The following is a 21,826-nucleotide window of genomic DNA, read 5'->3' on the forward strand; positions in this document are numbered from 1 at the left end:
GATATTTTGTCTCTCGTTTACATTTTTATTTACCACTTATAACCACAAACTTCAACCTCAAAAGTTGCCACAATGGTTGCATTTATTACACGGCAGTAATGTTGGTGTGCATTCATGTACAGGGGTTTCTATTTTTCTTCTCACTGTGTATTGCAGGGTTTCTGCAGGACTTCTCCAAGTCTAAAATCTTATCATCTAAATTTTAGGCCTCATAATGTCTTAAATACAATTTTGACAGGTCTTAAAAATTGAATTATGACAGTCACAATGGTCTGAAAAAGTCTGAAAAACCCACAGAAGCCTTGTATTAACAAGCCATGATTAAAAAAAAGAAAATTGGTTTAGAATTTGTTTTACTCAGTTGCAATTTATTAAATTTTCACAGATAACAAAACAATGGTCATTTGAGAACAAATATTAGGCTACATGAAAAAAACATGTACATAAGACTTGGAACAGAAAACCACCAACTAAGAACATCTAAGGAACACAAGTACTGATACAGATCTACCAACTAGCTAATGCACTGTAGTACACAGTACTTTAACAGTACTTCAGTTTAGCACCATGTAACCCTGTTAAACAGATTATATGGTGCTTATGTACTGTAAGTAAGTGCAGGATAAACATGGTGGCTTCTTAGACAATGACCAAGGACAGCGAGCATATTACACATGCCTTATATTGTAGCAATGTACATGTAATATACAGTATTTACTGGACAAGCAAACTACCACCAGAACTAAAGCTTTACACTGATCAACACACTAAGTTGGAAGTGCATTATGTACCCACAAGGAGCAAAGTGTACTATTGTCTAAAAGTTGGTAATACGTGAAAAGACCTGCAGTTATGTTTTCACTCTACATGCCATCAATGGATGAACTACAGCCATGGTTGCCGCTAGTGAGTACCGTTCACACTCAAGTCACACAGTGCCTATTTCAACCAGTCCTTTATGATCACTCATACTGTATTTCATACTCCATGTCCCTATAATGAACTAACAGTAATAGCTGGTATGGTAATCTTATGTGTCACACAGAAGAACCAGTTGACCCTTGTTAAAAGTTTTGGGTCGTTAAAGCAAAGTCCTTTTGTGAATCTACTCATGCCAGAGGTCAGTCAGGTCCACTATTTCAAGCAATGCATGACTACAAGAAATCACAAGCTATAAATATTTATATACAATCATATTGAGGCATTAAAAAAAATATATTCCCATGCAGGACAGTATGCAAAAATAACTTATAAAATGTCTCTTTCACTGAGCAAAATAGTTTTCATACAAGGGTTCTTTTCAAGAAACAATGGTGCTAATGTCTACATTTTGTTTAAAATAGATAAAATACCAATTACATGATCAATCAAATAATTGACACTTTCATTAATACAGGTAAATCAATATGGGCAAAGTACCTTGTACTTAAAATATGAATTAAATATATTCTATTTAATCACTACTTAGATTACTTTTTAATGTTAATTTGTGGTTCAATTGATAAATAAGCCTCCCAATTCAGCGATTACAAAGAGTGGTACTTGAACACTGAAACACCAGTGATGATAGCGTATTCATCATTTTAGCTAATTCATAGAATCAAAAATATTTTGAAACATGTAAAAGGTGACAAAGCTGAAACTGTACCATAACTTCAACATTTCAATCAATCTTTCTTTTAAAAAATACAACACTAAGCATAGACATGACATCTGAAAGAATAATGAAGAAAATGTGGTAAGTCTTTTGAAACCTATTGCAAATACCCTGTGGCTGCCCAGTGACATGATAACAAAACAATGTATAAGTCCTAAAATAAACCATCAAATGGAAACACTAAATGGTTCTAAGGAAAGTGCTATAGGTGTGAGGTGAAATATTAGAGACAGCGAGGGAGAAGAGTGATTTGTTGATTTGAAGAATGGTGTCTCTTTCCATGTCATCACAGAGAGATACTTGAGTTTTCCTATGTGGTTTGTGTATAACTGTGTGAATGGGAAGGAGGATTTTGGGAGATGTGCTGCTCCTACGATACACTGGAGCAGTGGATGCTGGGAGATCCCATCTGTGTGAGGACTTTGTCCAGCCACTGCAAAGGGCCATTGAGATGCAGTTCTATCCAGCAGGGGGTGCTGGTCACTGTCTGACGTCTGCACAGGGCACAGGAGAGGGAGAGGGAAAACATAGTTTGTCATTATTGATAGCTTTTCATAGTACATCACACCATACATATAAAGGGACAGTTCACCCCAGAATCAAAAATACATATTTTTCCTTTGGCCGGTAATGCTATTTATTAATTTAAGTTGTTTTTGTGTGAGCTGCAGTGTTTTGGAGATATTCAGTCAGAATAACCTAAATAACCAACCTACAGTAGATGCTGGTTGGCACGTCCCCAGTTTGGAGAAACGGAGAGGACCAACACAGAAGGGAAACAAGGTACTGCCATGGACAGGGTCAGCAACAGAAGGTAATTTAGCCAAATTAAAAAAGGTCCACCTAAAGAAATCAATAGCAATTACATGTACACTATATTTTGAATATTTTGACAGCCTTACCTTTCTGTCAGACAGCATTTTTTGAGGGCAAGTTGTTGTCATGTTGGCCTCTCCAAACCAACCACATTCCGTGGGTGAAATCGGTAATTTTACCTCTCAGAACACCAGAGTTGCTTGGTTACTACGGCCATGTAATGTTGTGTTAGTCATTGTCACAGAGTTTGGTTGGTTTGGAGAGAGTGATATTTAGCTTAATTATCTGCAGTTTCCTGTCAGAAAAAGGCTGTCTGACGGCAAAGTAAAGTGGTGAAATTATTCTAAATAGAGTGTTTTCTCCAACTGATATTAATCTTTTTTCTTCTTTTTTTTTTAAGAGGCTAAATACCTTTTGTTGCTGGCCCTTGCCACAGCAGTATATTACTTGCTTCTCTCAACTGGGGACGTGCCAACCAGCATCTACTGTACGTAATACACTACTGATATATACCTCACACAACACCACATTAAATAATCAGAACTGTCCCTTTAAATCACTGTCGAGCCAAAGTGTTTCTTGTCTCAGTTAAATTAGCACCAGCACTGAAGCCAACTGTACAGGCTATTCCTGAAGTCATTCAAGTTTCTATCAGAGATGTTTTTCTCCAAGGTGTTTGGTGCCAGACATTTAACACGCAGGACTCAAAGCCCAGTGGGAATCCCCCTTGCAAAGGGTGTCTGAAATGTGTTCACTTCTCACTTCATGTCCCCCGCATTCTTCCTCCGTTACTCAACCCTCTCCTCCCAACTCAGAGCTGTCCCTTCCCCCATCACCCCCTTTTTCCTTTCCAAGTCTGCTACCATCTGCAGCAAAACCAAATTTAATTGTCCTGACCATAAACATCAAGCCTTTTTTTCATAAACAGCTTAATGAAACATTTGTGTCCCAAATGTGTGATTGATGATAAACCCATAAAACCTAATGAATACATTTAGAACCGTTGTTGACAGAAAACTTTAAACAGTCAGGGACAATGACAATAGCATATGGTCTGTGTGTTAAAGCTGGCATTTTATCCCACCTTTGGAAGCTGAAATAGAAACAGCTAATTGAACACTTAACTATGGATAGGCTTTTTACACAAGTGACAAACAATAAGTGAGAAAGTGCAGCCCTGTGTGTCTGGTCTAGGCTTTATGTGCTGTTGTGTCTCCAGAATGACGTTGTCTACCAAGAGAGGAGCCCTGAGCAGAGAAGGACAAGTTCACAGAGGACCCACTTCAGCCCTTAAATTCTCTGCCCCCTTCTCTCCCACACTCTGAGGATTACTCAGAGCTGACAGCATCCCTCAACATCCACACACAGTTTATCCAAGTATATAAGACCGTATGAGGGATGAAAAGAAAAAAGCTATGTGACAGGAGGCTACAGTCATTTCCTGAGTCAGTTAAAGATTATTTGAAGTCTAGAATCTGTCTGAATATGTTGCAAACTGCTGCTAAACAGTTAATTTTATACACACACACACACTGAATTTTTTTTGGCAGAATCTCAAGTACAAAATTATACAAATACCGGTAAGAAATAATTCTGACTGAATTGAGAAATGCTCCTGTCTTTTATTATACTGGAAATGGCCTAGATTGAAATTGCTTTAATATGGCGTCTCAAGCAAACAACATATTTTTTATTTGTCTTAGCAACTTATACTGGCACTGAATTAACTGAACATTTACTGGTTGACCTTTCCAATGCCTTACATTCCTTGTCATTTTTAAGCCTATTATCGTTATATATACACATTTATTAAGTCAATAACATGTAAACATTCATATACTTGTATTAAGCATCTTAATTTGTTTGAAATACATTTATTTACCTGTACTCGGCTCCCCAACCTTTGACAAAACTCATGCGAATGGTGCACATCCTGGTGAGCTGGTAGACAGCCTCAAAGCCCTGGTTAACTGACTGAGCGAGCAGAGCAGCAAACTCTTGGTTGTTGAAGATCTTCAGGTTGCAGCCTGTAAAATAAAGATTATTAGGCATACTAGCACTGACAATAAGGGTTGGGTAATAAAATCTGCTACCCATATGGCACTGGTTCTTATTTGGATAGATGTAAAACACTAGATGCAACGTGTCATAATGACTTTTATGATGGGGGAACCACTGATGGTGACAGCAGCCTTTCCTCAGCTTAGCAAGTATGAGAATATTTCTAGCAAAGAATTACTGATGTATGAAGCTGCTGTTTGTAGAAAACCAAAAATACAACATCAAATTTTATTTAGCTGCAGTTCTTTAATGTTCTCGACTGTCATTCTTTGCTTCTTCTTTTTTTTTCATTGTAAGCCAGTTATGCTTTGATCATTTTGTCTCTAATGGATTCATGTGCTTGTGTGCATCCCGTCATGCTAACCTGGAGGTATTTTGCAGACAGTGGCAGGATGCCAGCCATAACGCTGGTTGCAGTTTGGACTCTGGACAAAGATGGCACTGTCACTGAGACACTCTGCAAACACCTCACCCCCAATGTAGTACAACCTCACGCCCCGTCCTGGAGAGAGAAGATTTTCACTCAGCACACAGCTACCTGCTCATTATGTTGAGTGCAAATATAAAAGGCAAATTAGATCTGAGCTTATGGGGTGCCTTTGAAATAGAATGAGTACCTATGTGTCTGCGTGTGAGCTCTACTGCCGAGTTGCGGTTGACGTTGGACAGCAAGCCCAGACAGAAGCGTTCAGAGTTGGAGGGGTCTGTGAATCCATCTACTGTGAGGGAGGGCTGGGAGGCGTGGAAGGTCTCTCCTACACGCTGGTTCAGCTCATAGTAGGAGATAGAGCACCAGAAGGCAGACTCGCAGTACGTCACAGGTTGTAAGTCTGTAAGCAGAGGGTCGGGGTTAGATGAGAGACACTAACAGGAATACAAGCTCCAGTTAGGTCCATGAAAATCGAATTAAGAAGTCCATGAGAACAGGTAAACTGCTTTGTGGTCAAACAAGCATTTGATTGTGAAGATGCACACTACTGATAAAGTTTCCCTTTGAAGAGTTCTTTCCCATGACCCTCGTGGCCCCAGCCAGGACTGGCCAAGACATGACGTACGTATTTATTTATTTATTGTTTTTAACAATGACCTCCTGGTGGCTTTCCATGTAGATATAGAATAACCTGGCAACCGGATATTATTATAATTGCATTACCTTGAGCTTTCTGTCGCTGTTTTCACAGACGAGGACAGACCACAGACAAAGACTCCATTCATACCATAGTTACTCTGTTACTGCCCTGAAGCTACGCCGTCCAGACGAAGTCCACTGCTCCTCTATATTGCTCATGTGTCTCTCTCACACTCACCCCTACAAGGCTATTCTAATCCGAACATCACCATTGCTATTTTTGGGTTACTGACCTGTTTTGACTTGTTCTGACTGATATATGTACAGTCATCGGGTCATCAGGTACAGTCAGGTGGGGATGGGTCCATTGTTACAGGATGATTCAGATTAAAAGGTCTCTCGAGCTGGTCCTGGATGTAAGCTCTTGCTACTGTCTTAACCACGCATGGTATACAGTGTGTTTTAGCCAGCCGAGCCATCAAGATGAACTCAACATTAATTCTAAATTATTTCTTGCCCACTGAGAATTCCCAGCTCCGACCTCAGATATCCAATCATTTTCAATAACAGGACAGTATAACTTGACACCTCTGATGCAGATGTTTCTTTGACATTTTAAAGTAATGCTACAGTGTTTAATTATAATGACAGTAATAGTTAAGGCTTTAGGGGTTTAGTTAAAAAGCTTGCTGTTTGTGTGTTTTTTGTATTTCTAACCCAATACAAAATCAAATAAATTGCCTAAGAACTGGAACTGTGCAAACTGAATTTAAATCTAGTTTGATACTTGAAAAAATGTAATTAATAGTGGAAGGAACGCTGACATACTATTGGATACAATGAAGCCGGTAGCCTCAGGGTTTGAGAGCTTGAATGAAGAAAAGGATAAATGACGTGTTTGAAAGTACTAGATGATTGCTAGGCTACGTAGCCTACAATACAACAGGGTTCAACAAGATACTCTGTGGCCATCAAATATTCCATGTCCATGGCCGCCAGGTTTTATCCTCATACTGCAAGCCTTCACCAACATGTTAAAGTTCCACAAACATCCTACTGATATGTCAGGGCTACTAAACTCTGGGTTTACTAATATCACTCAAACTGTTAATGCAGTCCTGACAGAAGAACCACAAACACAAAAGGTAGTCTATGAAAAAACAAAACAGGGACACAAGTGACTAGAATATGATACATCTAAGTACATAATACTGCAGTTTCCTCAACTAGCCAACAGTAAAGCTAATTTTTCATCAGAAACAATGCCCTTAAGAAACACCACATCATAATTCTTGACAAAAATGGACCACACAATTGTCACAGTTATGGAAGGCCATGTTAAGTTGTATTACATTAAATTTTCTACATTGTGTTTTTTTTTTACTTAAGTTTACATTTGGGCCACCAAATTTAACGGCTGGGTGACCCATGGGGCTAGTTCTAAAAAATATTTGCCTCCATCTCTGTTAAGTTTACTTCACCTATTCTCTAGTGTAGTAGTGTAATGTAGTTTTATGTACTTCATAAAACACAATTTTAAAATGTGTGAGGATTTTAAAAGTTCTTGTACAACTTGGTGAAATATATACCGTACTTTACAATCAACTTTCTTCAGGAAGAATTTCAGGGTAGAAGAACAATGACTATGTCCAAAATCACCCTATTTATTATACAATGCACTACTTTTACTGTCTGCCATTTTATTTTAATGTTATATATTCACTACATAATGTCCTCAGAACTTCCACAATTGAATGAATTAAGTAGTATTTGTAGTTAACATTTTAAGACAATACATTTGAGGATGTGACAAGAAGGTGGAAAGAAAGTGGGGGGATATCATGCTGCAAAGGGCCACATGCTGGAATCAAACAGCTGCCACAGAGAACCGGCTCATTCTCTACCAGCTGAGCTAGTAGGGCTCCCATGGACACCAACTTCTGACAACAATTCCACAATGCAATGCAATGCACTGCAATTTATAGTGAAAATTACAGTAATGCGACTTAACAGCTGTCAGTGATAATAACCAAATGTCCAATATCTTAATGTCAAGAGAGTCATTTCGGACACAGCAGAAAACAGAGAAACAAGAACAAAAATTGGTAAAATAGGAAATCAATCACTGATATATGTAATCTGATTACATATACCAGTTTGCTGGGGAAACGCAATGGTATAAGTAGTGCTATACCTTAATACAACAACAAGATAAGTGCACATAACAAATGATATGCTCTGTGAGTAGAGCTGACCCCTTTGGGTTGTCTTACCAAGATTACTGTTTGCGGGTGACACAGGATTGGGCGACAGGCTGGGCGAACCTAAAATAGAGCAGTAATTGAGGACTGGTTCAAGATCCTGATAAGGCATAATTAGAACAGTATGCACTTGAATTGTGTGTACTGTCACGTGACTCACCTGTGTCCATGCTGTGGTTGAGCTGGTGATCATTTGTCTCACCATCCTCACTCAGATACCCTGGTGGGGGAGTTTCTGTCACATACAGAAAACAGACAAAGATGAAGTGCTCGCTCCAGATCTCAGTATAGCAAACGTCTGACATGTTTTTAAATCTTGAAACAGGTTTTTGTGACTTAAAGATTGCTTTACAGTGTTTTCTTTCTGTAAATTTTAAGCCAATCTTCAAGCTTACAGCCAAAAATATCGATACAACCAGCATTTACCAAGGAATGTTTTTCTGCTTACAGTAAATTTCCCTTTTGTTTCCCAAATTCTTACAATAACCACCTGCATTCAGGGATGCAACCATTTTTCAACAGTCCTCTCCAAATTAAGCACAGGCTATATAAGCAATCATGAGAAAAGAGTTTACAGACGTTTAGGTTTTGTGCTCAAAAATAATTGCACTAGTTTTCTCACCAGGAATATAGTTACTCTGGGGCTCAATGCCAGCGGGGAAGTTGGTGTTCTCAGGGATGGATGGGCTGTAGTCATCCAAGGGTGGAAACTCGGCAGGGATATCTGTATGTCGTGGCACTAGGACAGGAGGCAAAACTGCAGACACGCAGATACATTCATTAAGGACCAGTTCAGTTCTGTATAATCTATGGTAAAAGCATTATTTTAAATACAGTAATTTGAATCATGCAGCAATTAACTGCACTCACTGGGTGTCTCCACCCTCTGGTAGTGGTAGGGGTTGACGCAGACTTCATCCTTCTTGGTGTGGAAGGCAAATTCACAGTGGTCGACAGCCCTCAGCTCATGGTGGGACTGCAGGTCTGGCCAGCGCCACAGGCGACAGTAGATGACATGAGGAAGACCTTTTCTGTGGGAGACCTGGAGACGCCCATCTAAAGATCTGAAAGACACCACCAAAAACACTGTAGTGATACATGCAGATTAAATGTAATCATTCAATGTGTGGCTTTGCTCGATGCCCTGACTATCACTGAAATCATGTTTTTTAATTACAAGGTACAACCTTTGAGCTTTATCCCAGTTCCCAACACATCAACATTAATTTAGGGAAGAACACCAAAGCATTGGACTGGTGTCAGACCAGTTCAAAATACATTTTTTCCCAATACTGTTTTATACAATGTTTGTTTTTTCCATTTTCTATATTAAAATACTCCAAGTATGAAAGTCAGTATTTTATGCCAACCATTCCCTCAGCCCTTCCCACGCAGCAGGACTGGTGAGGTAAACATCAGCTGTCTGAACCACCCTAAAATGCAGACACAAAATTGTCATTTCAGAATAAGCAACGAACAACAGACTAGCTACAAACAGGGCTTGAAAATTTTTTTTTTCTCAGTGTCCCACAACTGTCCCAAATTATACATTCCATTGTCATAATAATCATCTTAATGACATAATAATAATTGTCGAAAAAAGTTTTCTTTTTCATTCACACATTATAATAAGTGTTTGACCACAATCAATTTTCATGATTCTTTCAGTCATTTGTTGAGTTACTGTTTCTTTTTTGTTTCTAAGTTTGTGATCAATAAATGAATCACTGCAAACTGCAGTGCAAATGGAAGACTAATTCTGATTGGTATGAGACAATGGAAATTTACATACACTTTATCTCGATCAAGTGTTGGCTAAAATCTACGGAAATTGGTGTTGTTGAAATGCAAAAGTTACTCCTATATGTCTAAAGAGAGTTTTAAATTCTGGTGTGACACAGTCCATTGATGAAGTAGCTAAAACTGCAGTGACTGCATGGAAAGAGAACTGCTTGACATATGCACAAAAATTTATGAAACCTCATGTCAACAATTTTTTTGGACTTGTGAAGCATAGGACCTTATTGTGTGTATTGCCATGAAACTCAAATGACTAAAAAAAGTAAAGATTATAACCAATCCTGGATCGCCCCCCTCACACAGAATCCAGTGTGGTCAGGGCTTTTCTTCCAGCTGAACTCAACAACAGTTCATCTCATTGTTGAGCTGTCAGACAAGAAACATATGGTACTCATTCTTTACCATGGCCTTGGACTCCTGCAAGGAATGTCACAGAGGACTTGGGCTTTGAGGTAAACAAGCTGGTGCTGGTTTCAAGGTGACCGACAAAGCAACTTACATCATCAAACCCATATATAATGATTTCTAATAATTACATATGGCCCATTTATTTACTCCAGGCAGATAAAGATGTCAAACATTTGACAAAACTTAGAAATCTCAAGGAAGCAGTAGAATTAACCTTATTTGTTATTTCAGTCTCAAAGGAATGCGATGCATGGCAACTGAATTTCAAATTTTAGTGCAGATCTCTGTCATATTTATTTGGCATGTTACAAAGCAGGAAGAGTAAGAGGGCATTGTCACTGTGATACAGATCTAAAGGAGCCTCAGATCTCTGAATTGAATCAAATATAAGGTGTAAATCTCTAATATTAAAATAGGCCATCACCTATTCTTTTAGTGATGCACCTAGTTGATATTGCTAACAAACAGAGGCCTTCCATCAAGAACACAGACTACAATGAGTAGTCATGGTCATCTCATCTCAAAGACGAGACACCTGCAGTAACAAATTCCCACTGACATTTCATTCACGGTAAGACGTACGGGCCAAATGTTCCAAGCTGAAACAAACTCTCCTAAATCACAGGTTTGGAGCTCAAAAATCTATCTTATCTTAAATAATATACCATAATTTTATATTATTTGCATGTTCAGATGTTGACACTGGCCCAGTAGTGTGGTTAGTGTTGGTGTCAATGTGCTGATATTCAGTCTGATAGCTCTGGTTAATGGATCATGACATAAAAGTATACATGTCTCCACATTTGTGTAGTAATCAAAAGCCAAATCCAACAATGAATACCATCTTAGAGATATAGTTCATCCAAAAATGAAAACTCTACTCACTCTCATGCCAATTGAATGTCAGGTTTAGTTTTTTTCACAGAAAAACAGCATTGCGGAATCTCCCAAACATTTAAGTGACTTGTTGACTTGAAAGACACCATTTACACAATGTTTTTAGTCCAAATCTTCACAGTAGATCATTAGCTTAGAGTCACATTCACCTGCGTTCATACTGGCTGAACTATGTGTGTGTGTGTGTGTGTGTGTGTGTGTGTGTGCAAGTGAACAGCATTTTGGGGCTTTAGGAGTGAGTGAGTAGATAATGACTGAATTTTAATTTGGGTGAACTATCCCTTTAACTTTGAAATATTCCGATTTGAATAAACAACCTGTTTTGACATGGTTTTCACCAGAATTTTAAAAATAAAATACTTATCTACTTCAAGCAAGCAAAAAATGTGAAGTGGGACCAAGACAAACGCACAGCTCCAGTGAAGTTTGGGCAATTTGATGCCTAAATAAGTAGAAACGTCTTCCAAATACACCACAGAGCACCACCACCTCTTCCTGCTATTCCAACAATTCAGTTCAAGCTTCCAGACTACATCCATGACCTCCACAAAACACTCATCTTCCAGCACCGTCTTCTCCATAGAGGCTGTATTTGCTGGGTCAGCTGAGGTCAGCATTCCTATGCCTCTGCTGAGATTGGCCTGGGCTATGTCCTGTCTCCCTGATTTGCCACTCTGACATGATGACCACTATGACACCCAGCTGGACTGAGGCAATGCTCTAATCCACCAGAAGAAACAACAACTGTACAGCAGCCAGCCAGGGTTTCGCAGACATCTCTACACCAAGGCAGCACCTCTTACCCTGTGACAATCTTGAGTGGGAGAGAAACCACTTAATGATGTTAAAAAAATGTTTACTCTCCAGTTCTTGCATAGAAAAAACATTTGAAAAATGATAATGGTAGCCAAGCAGTTAAGGCACATACCACACACTCTGACTGCAATGTCACCAGTTTGCTTCCAGCCAGAAACCTTTGCTGCATATTAAACTCTTTTTCTCCCTTATTTCTTGCCACCTATCTACTGTCATCTTTTGCATAAGGGTAAAAGTACACCCCCCACCAAAAAAGACAAACAAACTCAACACTGTTTTCATTCATTTCAACCAAAAAGCAGATCACTTTCATTCATCACTATAATTTCAAGTCAATAAATTATCCAGTACGACACATTAAAATAGGCAGTTATGGAAGCTCCAGGCTAAATGCTTCATTACATTCTGTAGAAATGAATTAAAACAGTGGAAAACATTTAACTGAAGTTTCTATTTTACCATCAAGACCCAACAATCTGGCAACTCACTCAGCAGACTCAGCAAGTTGTAAAAAAGAATTAAACTGTCAAACTCTTCTGATATTCGATTCATGCAAAATGGCAGAAAACGCTGTTTTGAGCCTCTCAAATATGGAGATTTCCCACTTTTATTTGCTTATTATCATATAAAACTGAATATCTTTGGGTTTTAGACTTACAAAACAAGACATGTAAAAAGACATTTGGAAAACTGGGATGGACATTTTTCACTATTTTCTGATATTTTATGAATGCCGCTGCCCTAGATTAAACATGACAATCAACTTTAGTTTTACTGTTATTTAATAACTGCCAATAAAACAATTTGCACAGGGGCAAATAAGAATTGATTTCGGGAAAGCAGATTTCTGACCCACTCGCTCAGTCAGGCAACTGAAAAAAAACAAACAAAAAACAAACAAAAAGTAGATAGTAGATAGTTAAGTAACAAATATTTTCTTTTGGCTGAGTCCATTCAACCAACAGGACAGCACTTCAGGCCCCTTTAAATGCCAACAATCCCTCTCTCCTGAGGTAACATTACAGGAGAAGATGAAAGTATAGCAAAGTGGACCTACTGACGTACAGAATCACTATCACTATCCCCAACAGATAGCAAGACAGCTGTTATTCTGTAAACCTACAGTCTCTGCAGGACCCACTGAGATTGAACCACAATGCAAACATTGGCCCACGCCCTCCCCAGAGCCCAGAGCACATTCCCAAGAACTGAGAAAAAGTTTTTAGTGTAGGTCAACACCCATGCTCAGACTTGTATACACAACACGATGAGGGACACAGAGTTTTATTAGAAATTAGGCCTACAAACTGCCTGATTAAATATTCCTTGAAAAAAAAAATAAAAGGTTGCTTAACAATTTAAGAAATCAATAAGGGGTGTACTCTGGCTTCTTTGACACTGCTTATTACCAGCAGAGATGTATAGCAATCTACCTTATTTATGTTATTTAGGAACAAAGGGTAAAGCAACAAAAAAATCTAGAAGGTGGAAAGAGTAACTTTACAACTCAGGTTGTCTCAAGCATCTAAGTATTAATATTATGTCTTTAAAGAGATAAAATATCCAGCACCCAATCTATAAAAACCAAAGAGAAAGACCTCAGTTCAGTGACTTTTTCTGTGCTAGCACTGTGTTCAGGCTATAAATTTAAAAAATGAAAAAATAGCTATTTTGAGTGCCTAGGGCTTTAGTTTTTATGCCAGGAAATCGAAAGTGATATCAACTATGCTTTTTTCAATACTGGTATTGTATTTAAATGCTGGTATTGGGACAACTCCAGTTCCAACACCAGAAATCATTCACAGCAGTTTGAATAGCTTGAAGTATGCTATGTATTTACAGTCTACTCTATGTTGTTATGTCACTACATGCCTGATTGAGTTATCATTTTATTTTTTGGTAACAAATTTATCTACGTCATTTTATTTAAGGTTACATTTTCACAGCTGGCCAAGACAAAATACATAAAAAAAATGATTCACTACTGATGTTGTCTCATTTACAGAGTTGCTGCTGACTGAAGAAAGTCACAAGTACACAAATTCAGCTGCACAATATTTTTGTTCAACATCCAACCAAGTGAAAACATTTGACAAACATTTGTTGTTTACTCACTCTCACAACTGTGAATACAAGTGTTTGTGTGCACAGTCCTGCATACCACTAAAAAAAATCTAGCTCATAGGTCAGTAAGCTATGATCAGTTGGACAGATGGGTATCCCATATGGGGAATCCCAAACCAAGCCCTTATTCCAACTTTCCCAGAGTACACACACTCCAGTCTAAACATCCTCTGTGAGTCAGTGCTCTGCTCCACCAAACCACCCCTTCTCCTATTCGTCACACGTGTGAACTGTGCACATACTTGTTTATGTAGTGCTACATGTGCCACAGCTACGAAGTCAGCAGGTGAAACTTGCTTAGGCACACTAAGTACTACTGTACAGCACATTCCTACAGTTCATCTGCACTTACAGGTTACCATAGGTATGCTAGTGGTACAGATGGAAAATGACATAACAGACTTAAATGTATGGGCTGACAGGCACAGGCGCTCCATGTCTTTTTACAGTAAAATTAACCGAAATTAATACCAGTTATCATGAATCAGTACTTCAGAATGATGCAAACAAATTACACACAACTACACGAAGAAATAAGTCGAAAGCGGGTTGAGTTTGCACTGATAAGCTAATGTTAGCTCTAACGCTAACGTTCCTAGCGATGGAGTATTGTTTTTACCTGGACGTGTCTTGAAGGGAACCCCTAATCTGCGAAACACGCGAGATATGTCCGGTCTTTTCTTGTTAGTGCATCGTGAATTACGTGTTTATGTTTATAATGTGCCATAGCAGCCGTTATAACCTGGGTAGGTTTTTAGACAGAAACCACTTTGTTAGTATTAAGAAAAGCTTTGGGTGATAAGTGTCACTCTCGCGAGATTTTTCGCGGGTCTGGGGTTCCCTTCTAGATGCAACCTTCTTAGACAGCTAGCTAAAGCTAACTGTCAATGCAATCACAACTCAGTGCATACCATTTAACTTTTTACCTCATTGATAAATTTAGTAACTGACTTGACAAATTAGACACTGGCAAGTAAAGAAATAAAATAAAACTTCTTCACGAGCAAAGCACTAGGCATCTAATATTAGCTCAAGCTAAGTAGCATGCTAACCTACTTAGATAACGTTAGCTGTCACCAACCCTAGCTTGCTAGCACAGCTAACTACGAGGCAGCTTGTTAGCTAGCCCGTTTGCATCCTTACCTGGGTATGGTTATGCATTTCGTGTTGACATTCTGTGTTGTGATGGCTTTTTCCAACTCGTCCAACTGTCCCGTCTTTTTCAACTTCTTCACCAGACTTTTGACAGCCTTTTCGCACCATTTCTCCTCTTGCCCGTTCTGCTCTCCCTTCTTCCAGCCAAGGAGCCTCTTCACGATTGGAGGAGTGAACGGTAATATAGACATTTCAAATTGCAACTTAAACAATTTATCACAGTACTCTGATTTAATTTTGCAGCCCAGAATTGCTAACAGCACAGCTTCTATGAGAAGTCAGCTAGTTAGCTTAGCCAGCTAATTTCCAAGGCTGGTCGCTGCCGGGGGACTCAGCAGCTGTAGCGGCGGCTCGCGTCGCAGGTTCACTCCGATCAAGTTGGCCGTCTGTCGGAGAGGAGCAGCTCCACCGCCAGCCGGACTGTTTGCCCCTCCTCCTCATGCTTCTCCTCAGTCAGCTGGTCTGTCCTCCACCTGTATCAAGCTACTGTGTAGGACAGCTATTTTCCTACACATTACAGTACCACCACTAAATTAAACATTGTTACAACAGAAAAACACATGCAAGAATTAATTTTTAACGTAGGCTAAGGGTAAAACAATTTAACAGTAAAACAGCTAAACTAAAATGCAGTGATAAAACATTATATATGATAAGCTAAATTATTGCACTGAGCTTTGGTCATTTGTTTTTAATTCATATTAAGATGCAATATGTCTTGATAGATAGATAGATAGATAGATAGATAGATAGATAGATAGATAGATAGATATGTATATGTCTATAGAATATCTATGGAATACACAAAATAGAGAATACACAAGAAGACATTAAACTAATATACAAAATAGATTAACATACAATATACAGTAGATGAGTGTGCCCAGTTAGGTAGAGTGGGAGTATAAAGATAAGATGTGCAAATTAAACCAGCAGGAGTGTGCAGTTGGGTTATCAATGTCATACGTCAGACTCAAGAGGCAAGAAATGGAAAAAATGTTGTAATCAGAGATATGTCAACACTGAAAAGTGATCCAACTTTTGCATTTACTGTGTCCATGAATAGAAGACCCTTAGATGTAATCCCTTTGATCCCCTCATAAAAGTGATTTAATTTCACCTCAGATGCATCTTTCCAGAAATGGATGAGGGTGTGACTGTTCATTCAGTGGTATTTGGGGTTTTATGGTGTTATTGATAAGTGCACCCCTGGCTGCTGCCTCCAGTAAACAGCAGTGTGTCAGTGCTATAAATATCCCTGTCCAGGACCAGCCCCTTCTCCTTCTCTCTATTTATAACCTCCATCAATGACTGCCGTCTATTTATAAGCAAGTATTTGGCATGGCTTCTTACTTCCTTCTTCTTAAATAAATATTACAGCTATCTTGGCAGCTACACATGAAAAATAATATTAAAGGACACTTCATAGCTCTGCACAACAGTCAGTTGGTATGTACAGTATATCTAAAAGTATGCCTTGTTCAGTATTATGATATACTCTGAAGGGCCAGTTATTTTCATTATTGACAACCAGCATTTTTCAAAATAAATAATCAGTTGGTTTAATAAATTAAATCAGTTGCATACCCCATTTTCAAAAGTTAAGTGACTTAATGAAACTTGGATCATCCTCCAGCTTATTACACATCAACAAGACCAGTAACACGTGTTAACATGGCTTCAAAGGTTTTGTTTTGTCCAAACTGCCATCTGAAATCCAAAGATATTCCATTTGCCACCACATAACACAAAAAAGGCAACAAATCACCACAATTTTAAAGGGAATTTTTGGCATCACTGCTTGAGAAATTAGTTAAATGATCAATTGACTATTGAAATAGTTGCTAATATTTGTCTGTCAGCCAACTAATTGATTAGTCCACTAATGTTACACTTAATCAGTATCAGTTTTATTGACAAGTAGATTTTCACATACAAGAAATTTGCCTTGTTTTGGTGCATAACAATAAGTAGAAAAAAAGTAATGAAAGAAAGAATATTTTATATTTGTTTATTTGATAGATACTGAGGTCACAAATTTTGTGCATTTTCCTTAACTGATAGTTATCTCATTTTGAGTTTATGTTTAAGTTTCCTTATTCAACAAATAACTTCACCAGAAAAAAAACAATGTCAAATGAAATGCAATTCCTGCCATTTTATTCATTACAAATGACAATGTACAAATACAAATATACAAAACACTTCACTTTAAGCTATTGTTTGAGATGGATCTTAAAAGTGGAATATGTATTTGAAACGTGCAAGATAGTAAGTAGCAGTAGTAAGCAGAATATGCTTTATTAACATGAAAAATTAATAAACAAACATGCTTATTTGGGATAAGATAGTGCTGACACATCGATATCCATAGATGATAAAATGCTGTGTGAAAGTGGAGGACCTGTTACTGTTGCATACATGGAATCGTGCTGATTAGAAGTTTGTGTATCTTGACTGTACTGTTCAAATATTATTGATGCTGAAAAAGGCTCACTCAGTGTTTAACAAGTCATTGTCACTGGTAAATGAAACAGAGCGGTGAGCAGTGCTTCCTTGTGTACTCCGATGGTCTGCTTCAGGGCCGGCCGGCACCTTTTCCTGCCAGGGGACACGAGCCGGACAGCTGGTGTGGAGAGTTTTTGCATGTCTGTGTGTGCATGTGTGTGTGTGTGTGAGAGAGAGAGAGAGCGAGAGAGTGAGAAATGGGGGGCTTGTGTAGTATGTGTCAGACAGGGGGCAGATGGGCCAGGGCAGGCAGGAGAAGGTCTCAGGGACAGAGTGAAGGATGATTTTGGACAAAAGGCACGACGGCTGGCTGAATAAGTAATGACCGCAGACAATCTGATGGATAACAATGGCATTGTGATGGACCACTCATGGGTTACGTGGGAAACAAGCAGGATGTGTTGCAGAGGCCTGATCAGCTGGGTTGCTGTCACAACAATAGTTAGACAAAGATGGAGTAGCAATTAGAGTAAATATGCCTTTTGTGTTTCCATATGGGCAAATTGTAATGAAGTGTTATATGACCACTGGATTCTTATATATAAAAACTGTATATTTTAAAGCAAGTATTCATCCAGTTCTGCTATAAATGCACATTCTGTAGGATGAGTGATAGTTTCCATTGTATGGTAAAAAAAAAACATCTCACATTTACCCTCCACCAACCTGTAATTGGCTCAGCAGCTAATTGCAGTGTGTTAGAATCAGACATGGCTGTTCAGCATAGCCCCAAATGGGTGGAGTATGGCTCTCCCTACAATCTCTGCCTTTTTTAAATCTCCCTTCACACTGCAAGCTGTTATCTGTTGCTCGCAGCCATCAATCTCTCCCCAGACAGTGGCACCTCCAAATCTGGAGCAGAAGTGACCTCCCTCCTTTCTCCCCCCTCTGGCCTGAACTGAAGCACCCTCAAATCCTCCTCTGCTGGCTTCAGACCCACGAAGGTGACACACCATCACATCCTCCTCTCTAACCCTAACCTTGTCTTTGGTAACACTTTCTATCACACCCATGTCTATAATGCATAATAAACATACCCATAATGCATCATACTGTGCTCACAGCAATGTGTAATTATAGCTGTAAGCACTCATATATGTTCACAGTGCTTTAAACAAGAAATGTAACACTCTATAAAGCATTTTATAATGACTTATTAGGTTATCATAATAGATAATTAATAGATAATTGCTGGTCATCACTGACATTTTTTGACAAGGATCATAATGCATTATGATCCTTATAGTTCTAATACATTATGACCATTTTATAATGCATTATAATGTGATTAACTTAACATAATCAAACCGCTCTTGGTCGCTGAGTGATTAAAGTAATGAAATTCCTGAGGAATAGGCAAATGTAACACATGACACTGGTTATAAGTCACTATAAGTGGTCATTGTTTGCTTTAAATCATTATGATCATTATTAATTGTATTGTTCTGTATAATGTGTGTTCTTCCCATATGCCAGTGCCAAAAACAAATTTCCATTTTATGTGAATTTAATGGACAATAAATTAATGAAACTTAATCTAACTCTGTGCAAGAACAACATACATTCATTCATTTTCTGTCACCGCTTATTCCCGAAGGGTTGCAGGGGGCTGGAGCCTATCCATTGGGCGAGAGGCGGGGTACACCCTGGAGTTCATCGCAGGGCTAACACATACAGACAGACAACCACTCACACTCACATTTACACCTACAGCCAATTTAGAGTCACCAATTAACCTGCATGTCTTTGGACTGTGGAGAACCCGGAGAGAACCCACACAGACACGAGGAGAACTCTGCACAGAAAGGCCCTGATTACGTGGGATTCGAACTCACAACTCTTTTGCTGTGAGGCAGCAGTGCTAACCACTGCACCACCGTGTCGCCCGAGCAACATACAAACCTTTATAATGGATTAACCAGCTGTAACTCACTGCTTTATCAGTGATTAATAAATCATTTACTAATATTTAATATTTCAATCATAAGCCCATTAATAAGAGCAACTTATGGGTCACCAGGTTTATGAAAATCTCTCTGTCTGGTTTTTATTCTCAATCAGCATGACTCTTTGCTTTGTCTTTTTATTGAGTTTTTAATTTATCAGGAGGACCCCTCCAATGGGCTGTTGATGTTTGCAGACCATCTGGACCAAAAGCCATTTATTACAACATAACAGTAACATTTACATATGCCGGCATGACGGCTTATTAGAAGATAAGAATTCACTTTTTTTCACAGCCTAATACCCCAAACTATAAGGAAATAGTAAATGATTCAATATTAGTTGTTAAGTTTGCTTTACCATTAACACTTTGATCCCAAGAAGAGTGTGAACTACAATCATATTAGTCATGCTGTGTTGTTCAGCATTAATTACACATTATTATCTAGAATATTATATTTTCTTAAAGCTGCAAGTAAATCTGTAGCATATATGTTACATTACTTTAACAAGATACTGTAGTACACTGGTTGAAGTACAAATGCTCTTCAATATAGATAACATATCACCACCTAGTGGCTTTGAACTATTACTGCAGTATTTAATGTTGTACGTTTGTGCACACAGACACCGAGTTGATGTTTGTGGACTTATGGAAAATATTTTCCATCCTACCCATTGACTTATCTTAAATTTGTAAAGAAAAAAATCTCCTATGAGCCCTCACAGCAGACATTCTGACATGTCACAGTAGAAAAAGCACAGGTGTAAAAAATACAATTAATGATGGCTAAATTCAATTTAGCTGCTTCAGTTTTAGGGTCCTGGTATTGTGCATAATGCCTTTTGTATTCAAAATTTGACTTTAGTAAAAGTACAAAAGTTTTAGTATCAATATGCATTTATAGTACCAAAAGTGAAAGTACTCATTATGCAGAATGGCCCTTTTCAGCATGATGTGTATTATATTATTGAATTATAATTATTGATGCATCAGTGTATAAATGCTGCACCTGGTAAAGGTGTAGCTAATTTCAGTTACTTTACATAGCAGCTTGTGAATTCCTCCCTGAGGATCAAAAAGTGTTATTTTCAGCTGGAATAATACATCATATTTTATGTGTTCATTATTTTTCTGAAATTGCAAAGTAACTAGTAGGGCAATTTGTTGGGGTCTGTACCAAATTCAGTTTTCTTACATTACATTGTGTTACAGTACAATAATGTTTTATTTTAATGTTGTTTTATCATACATTTTTAAATAAAAAAATCTCAGCTTTCACAATTTGGATGTTGCACTTAGCGATATTGCTATTTTGATAATATTTTGATTAAATGTGCTGTCCTAGTAACTAATAATTAAATTGAAGTACAAAGCACAGTACTCCCCTAAGAAACGTAGTGAAGCAGAAAGGTAAAGTAGAATAAAATGAAAATTATAAAGGTACAAATACCTTAAATTGTACTAGGTTCAGTTCTTGAGCAAATGTACTTAAAGGGGTAGTTCACTCAAAAATGAAAATTCAATCATTATTAATTCACCTGTATGCCAACTGAAGGTCAGACTTTAGATCGGCATGAGGGTAGATAGAGTAGAGAACAATGACGATTTTCTTTTTGGGGTGAACTGTCCCTTTAATTACTTACAAGAGAACAGAGCCATCCTAAGTGTTATTTGTCACATCTATGCTTTTTTATTTCAGCAAAAATGCTGACTATACCATGAAAATATAGTTTCTTAGTTTGGATTTGTGCACAATAGGACATTCCCTTTGTGTGTGTGTGTGTGTGTGTGTGTGTGTGTGTGTGTGTGTGTGTGTGTGTGTGTGTGTCTTTGTGTGTGTTTTTTTTCTTTTGCCTGTGCCCAACTCACTGTGATTATAATTTATTTGTGAATCAGTGCCATTGATTTATGGGCTATTCCATAAACACAATTTACATGTTTATTGTGAACAATGGCCCATAACAGCATTAAGTTGATTCAGAGGCTTTGCAAAATATTTCCTCATCTTACATATGGATGGAATGCAGCACTTGGCCATGATTCATTAATTTCACCTCCAGGCTAAAATGGCTTTTTCTGTATGGCCTGCAACTCGAGCATTTGGTCCTGTATTTACAAAGAAACCGCCCCTCTGTGATTCTGTGTTATGGGTGGACATAGACATGCATATTTATGATTATTTATCATTAATTTTTCCTTTGTTGTGTTCAAAAAGGAAAAGTTTGGAAATAAAAGCAGATTTTCTTAAAGTTACAACAGCACAGTCACTGTACTTTTTCTCTTGAAAAGCATCACAGACTTTCATC

General features: G+C 38.2%; 1 protein-coding gene across 1 annotated transcript; it reads right to left on the minus strand.

Annotated features, from left to right (window-relative positions):
- Positions 1 to 340: 340 nt before the first annotated feature.
- On the minus strand, positions 341 to 15,471 carry smad3b (SMAD family member 3b). Its single transcript, XM_084734728.1, has 9 exons — positions 15,053 to 15,471; positions 8,735 to 8,928; positions 8,487 to 8,621; positions 8,025 to 8,099; positions 7,877 to 7,927; positions 5,152 to 5,364; positions 4,899 to 5,036; positions 4,356 to 4,500; positions 341 to 2,151 (listed from the first exon to the last, which is right to left on the minus strand). The coding sequence occupies exons 1-9, from the start codon at positions 15,253 to 15,255 to the stop codon at positions 2,028 to 2,030; spliced, it is 1,278 nt and encodes a 425-aa protein (XP_084590854.1). The 5' UTR covers positions 15,256 to 15,471; the 3' UTR covers positions 341 to 2,027.
- Between the last annotated feature and the right edge of the window lie 6,355 nt (positions 15,472 to 21,826).

This window comes from Lutjanus erythropterus, chromosome 13 (assembly GCF_056507025.1).
Source record: "Lutjanus erythropterus isolate fLutEry1 chromosome 13, fLutEry1.hap2, whole genome shotgun sequence".
Lineage (NCBI taxonomy): Eukaryota > Metazoa > Chordata > Actinopteri > Lutjaniformes > Lutjanidae > Lutjanus > Lutjanus erythropterus.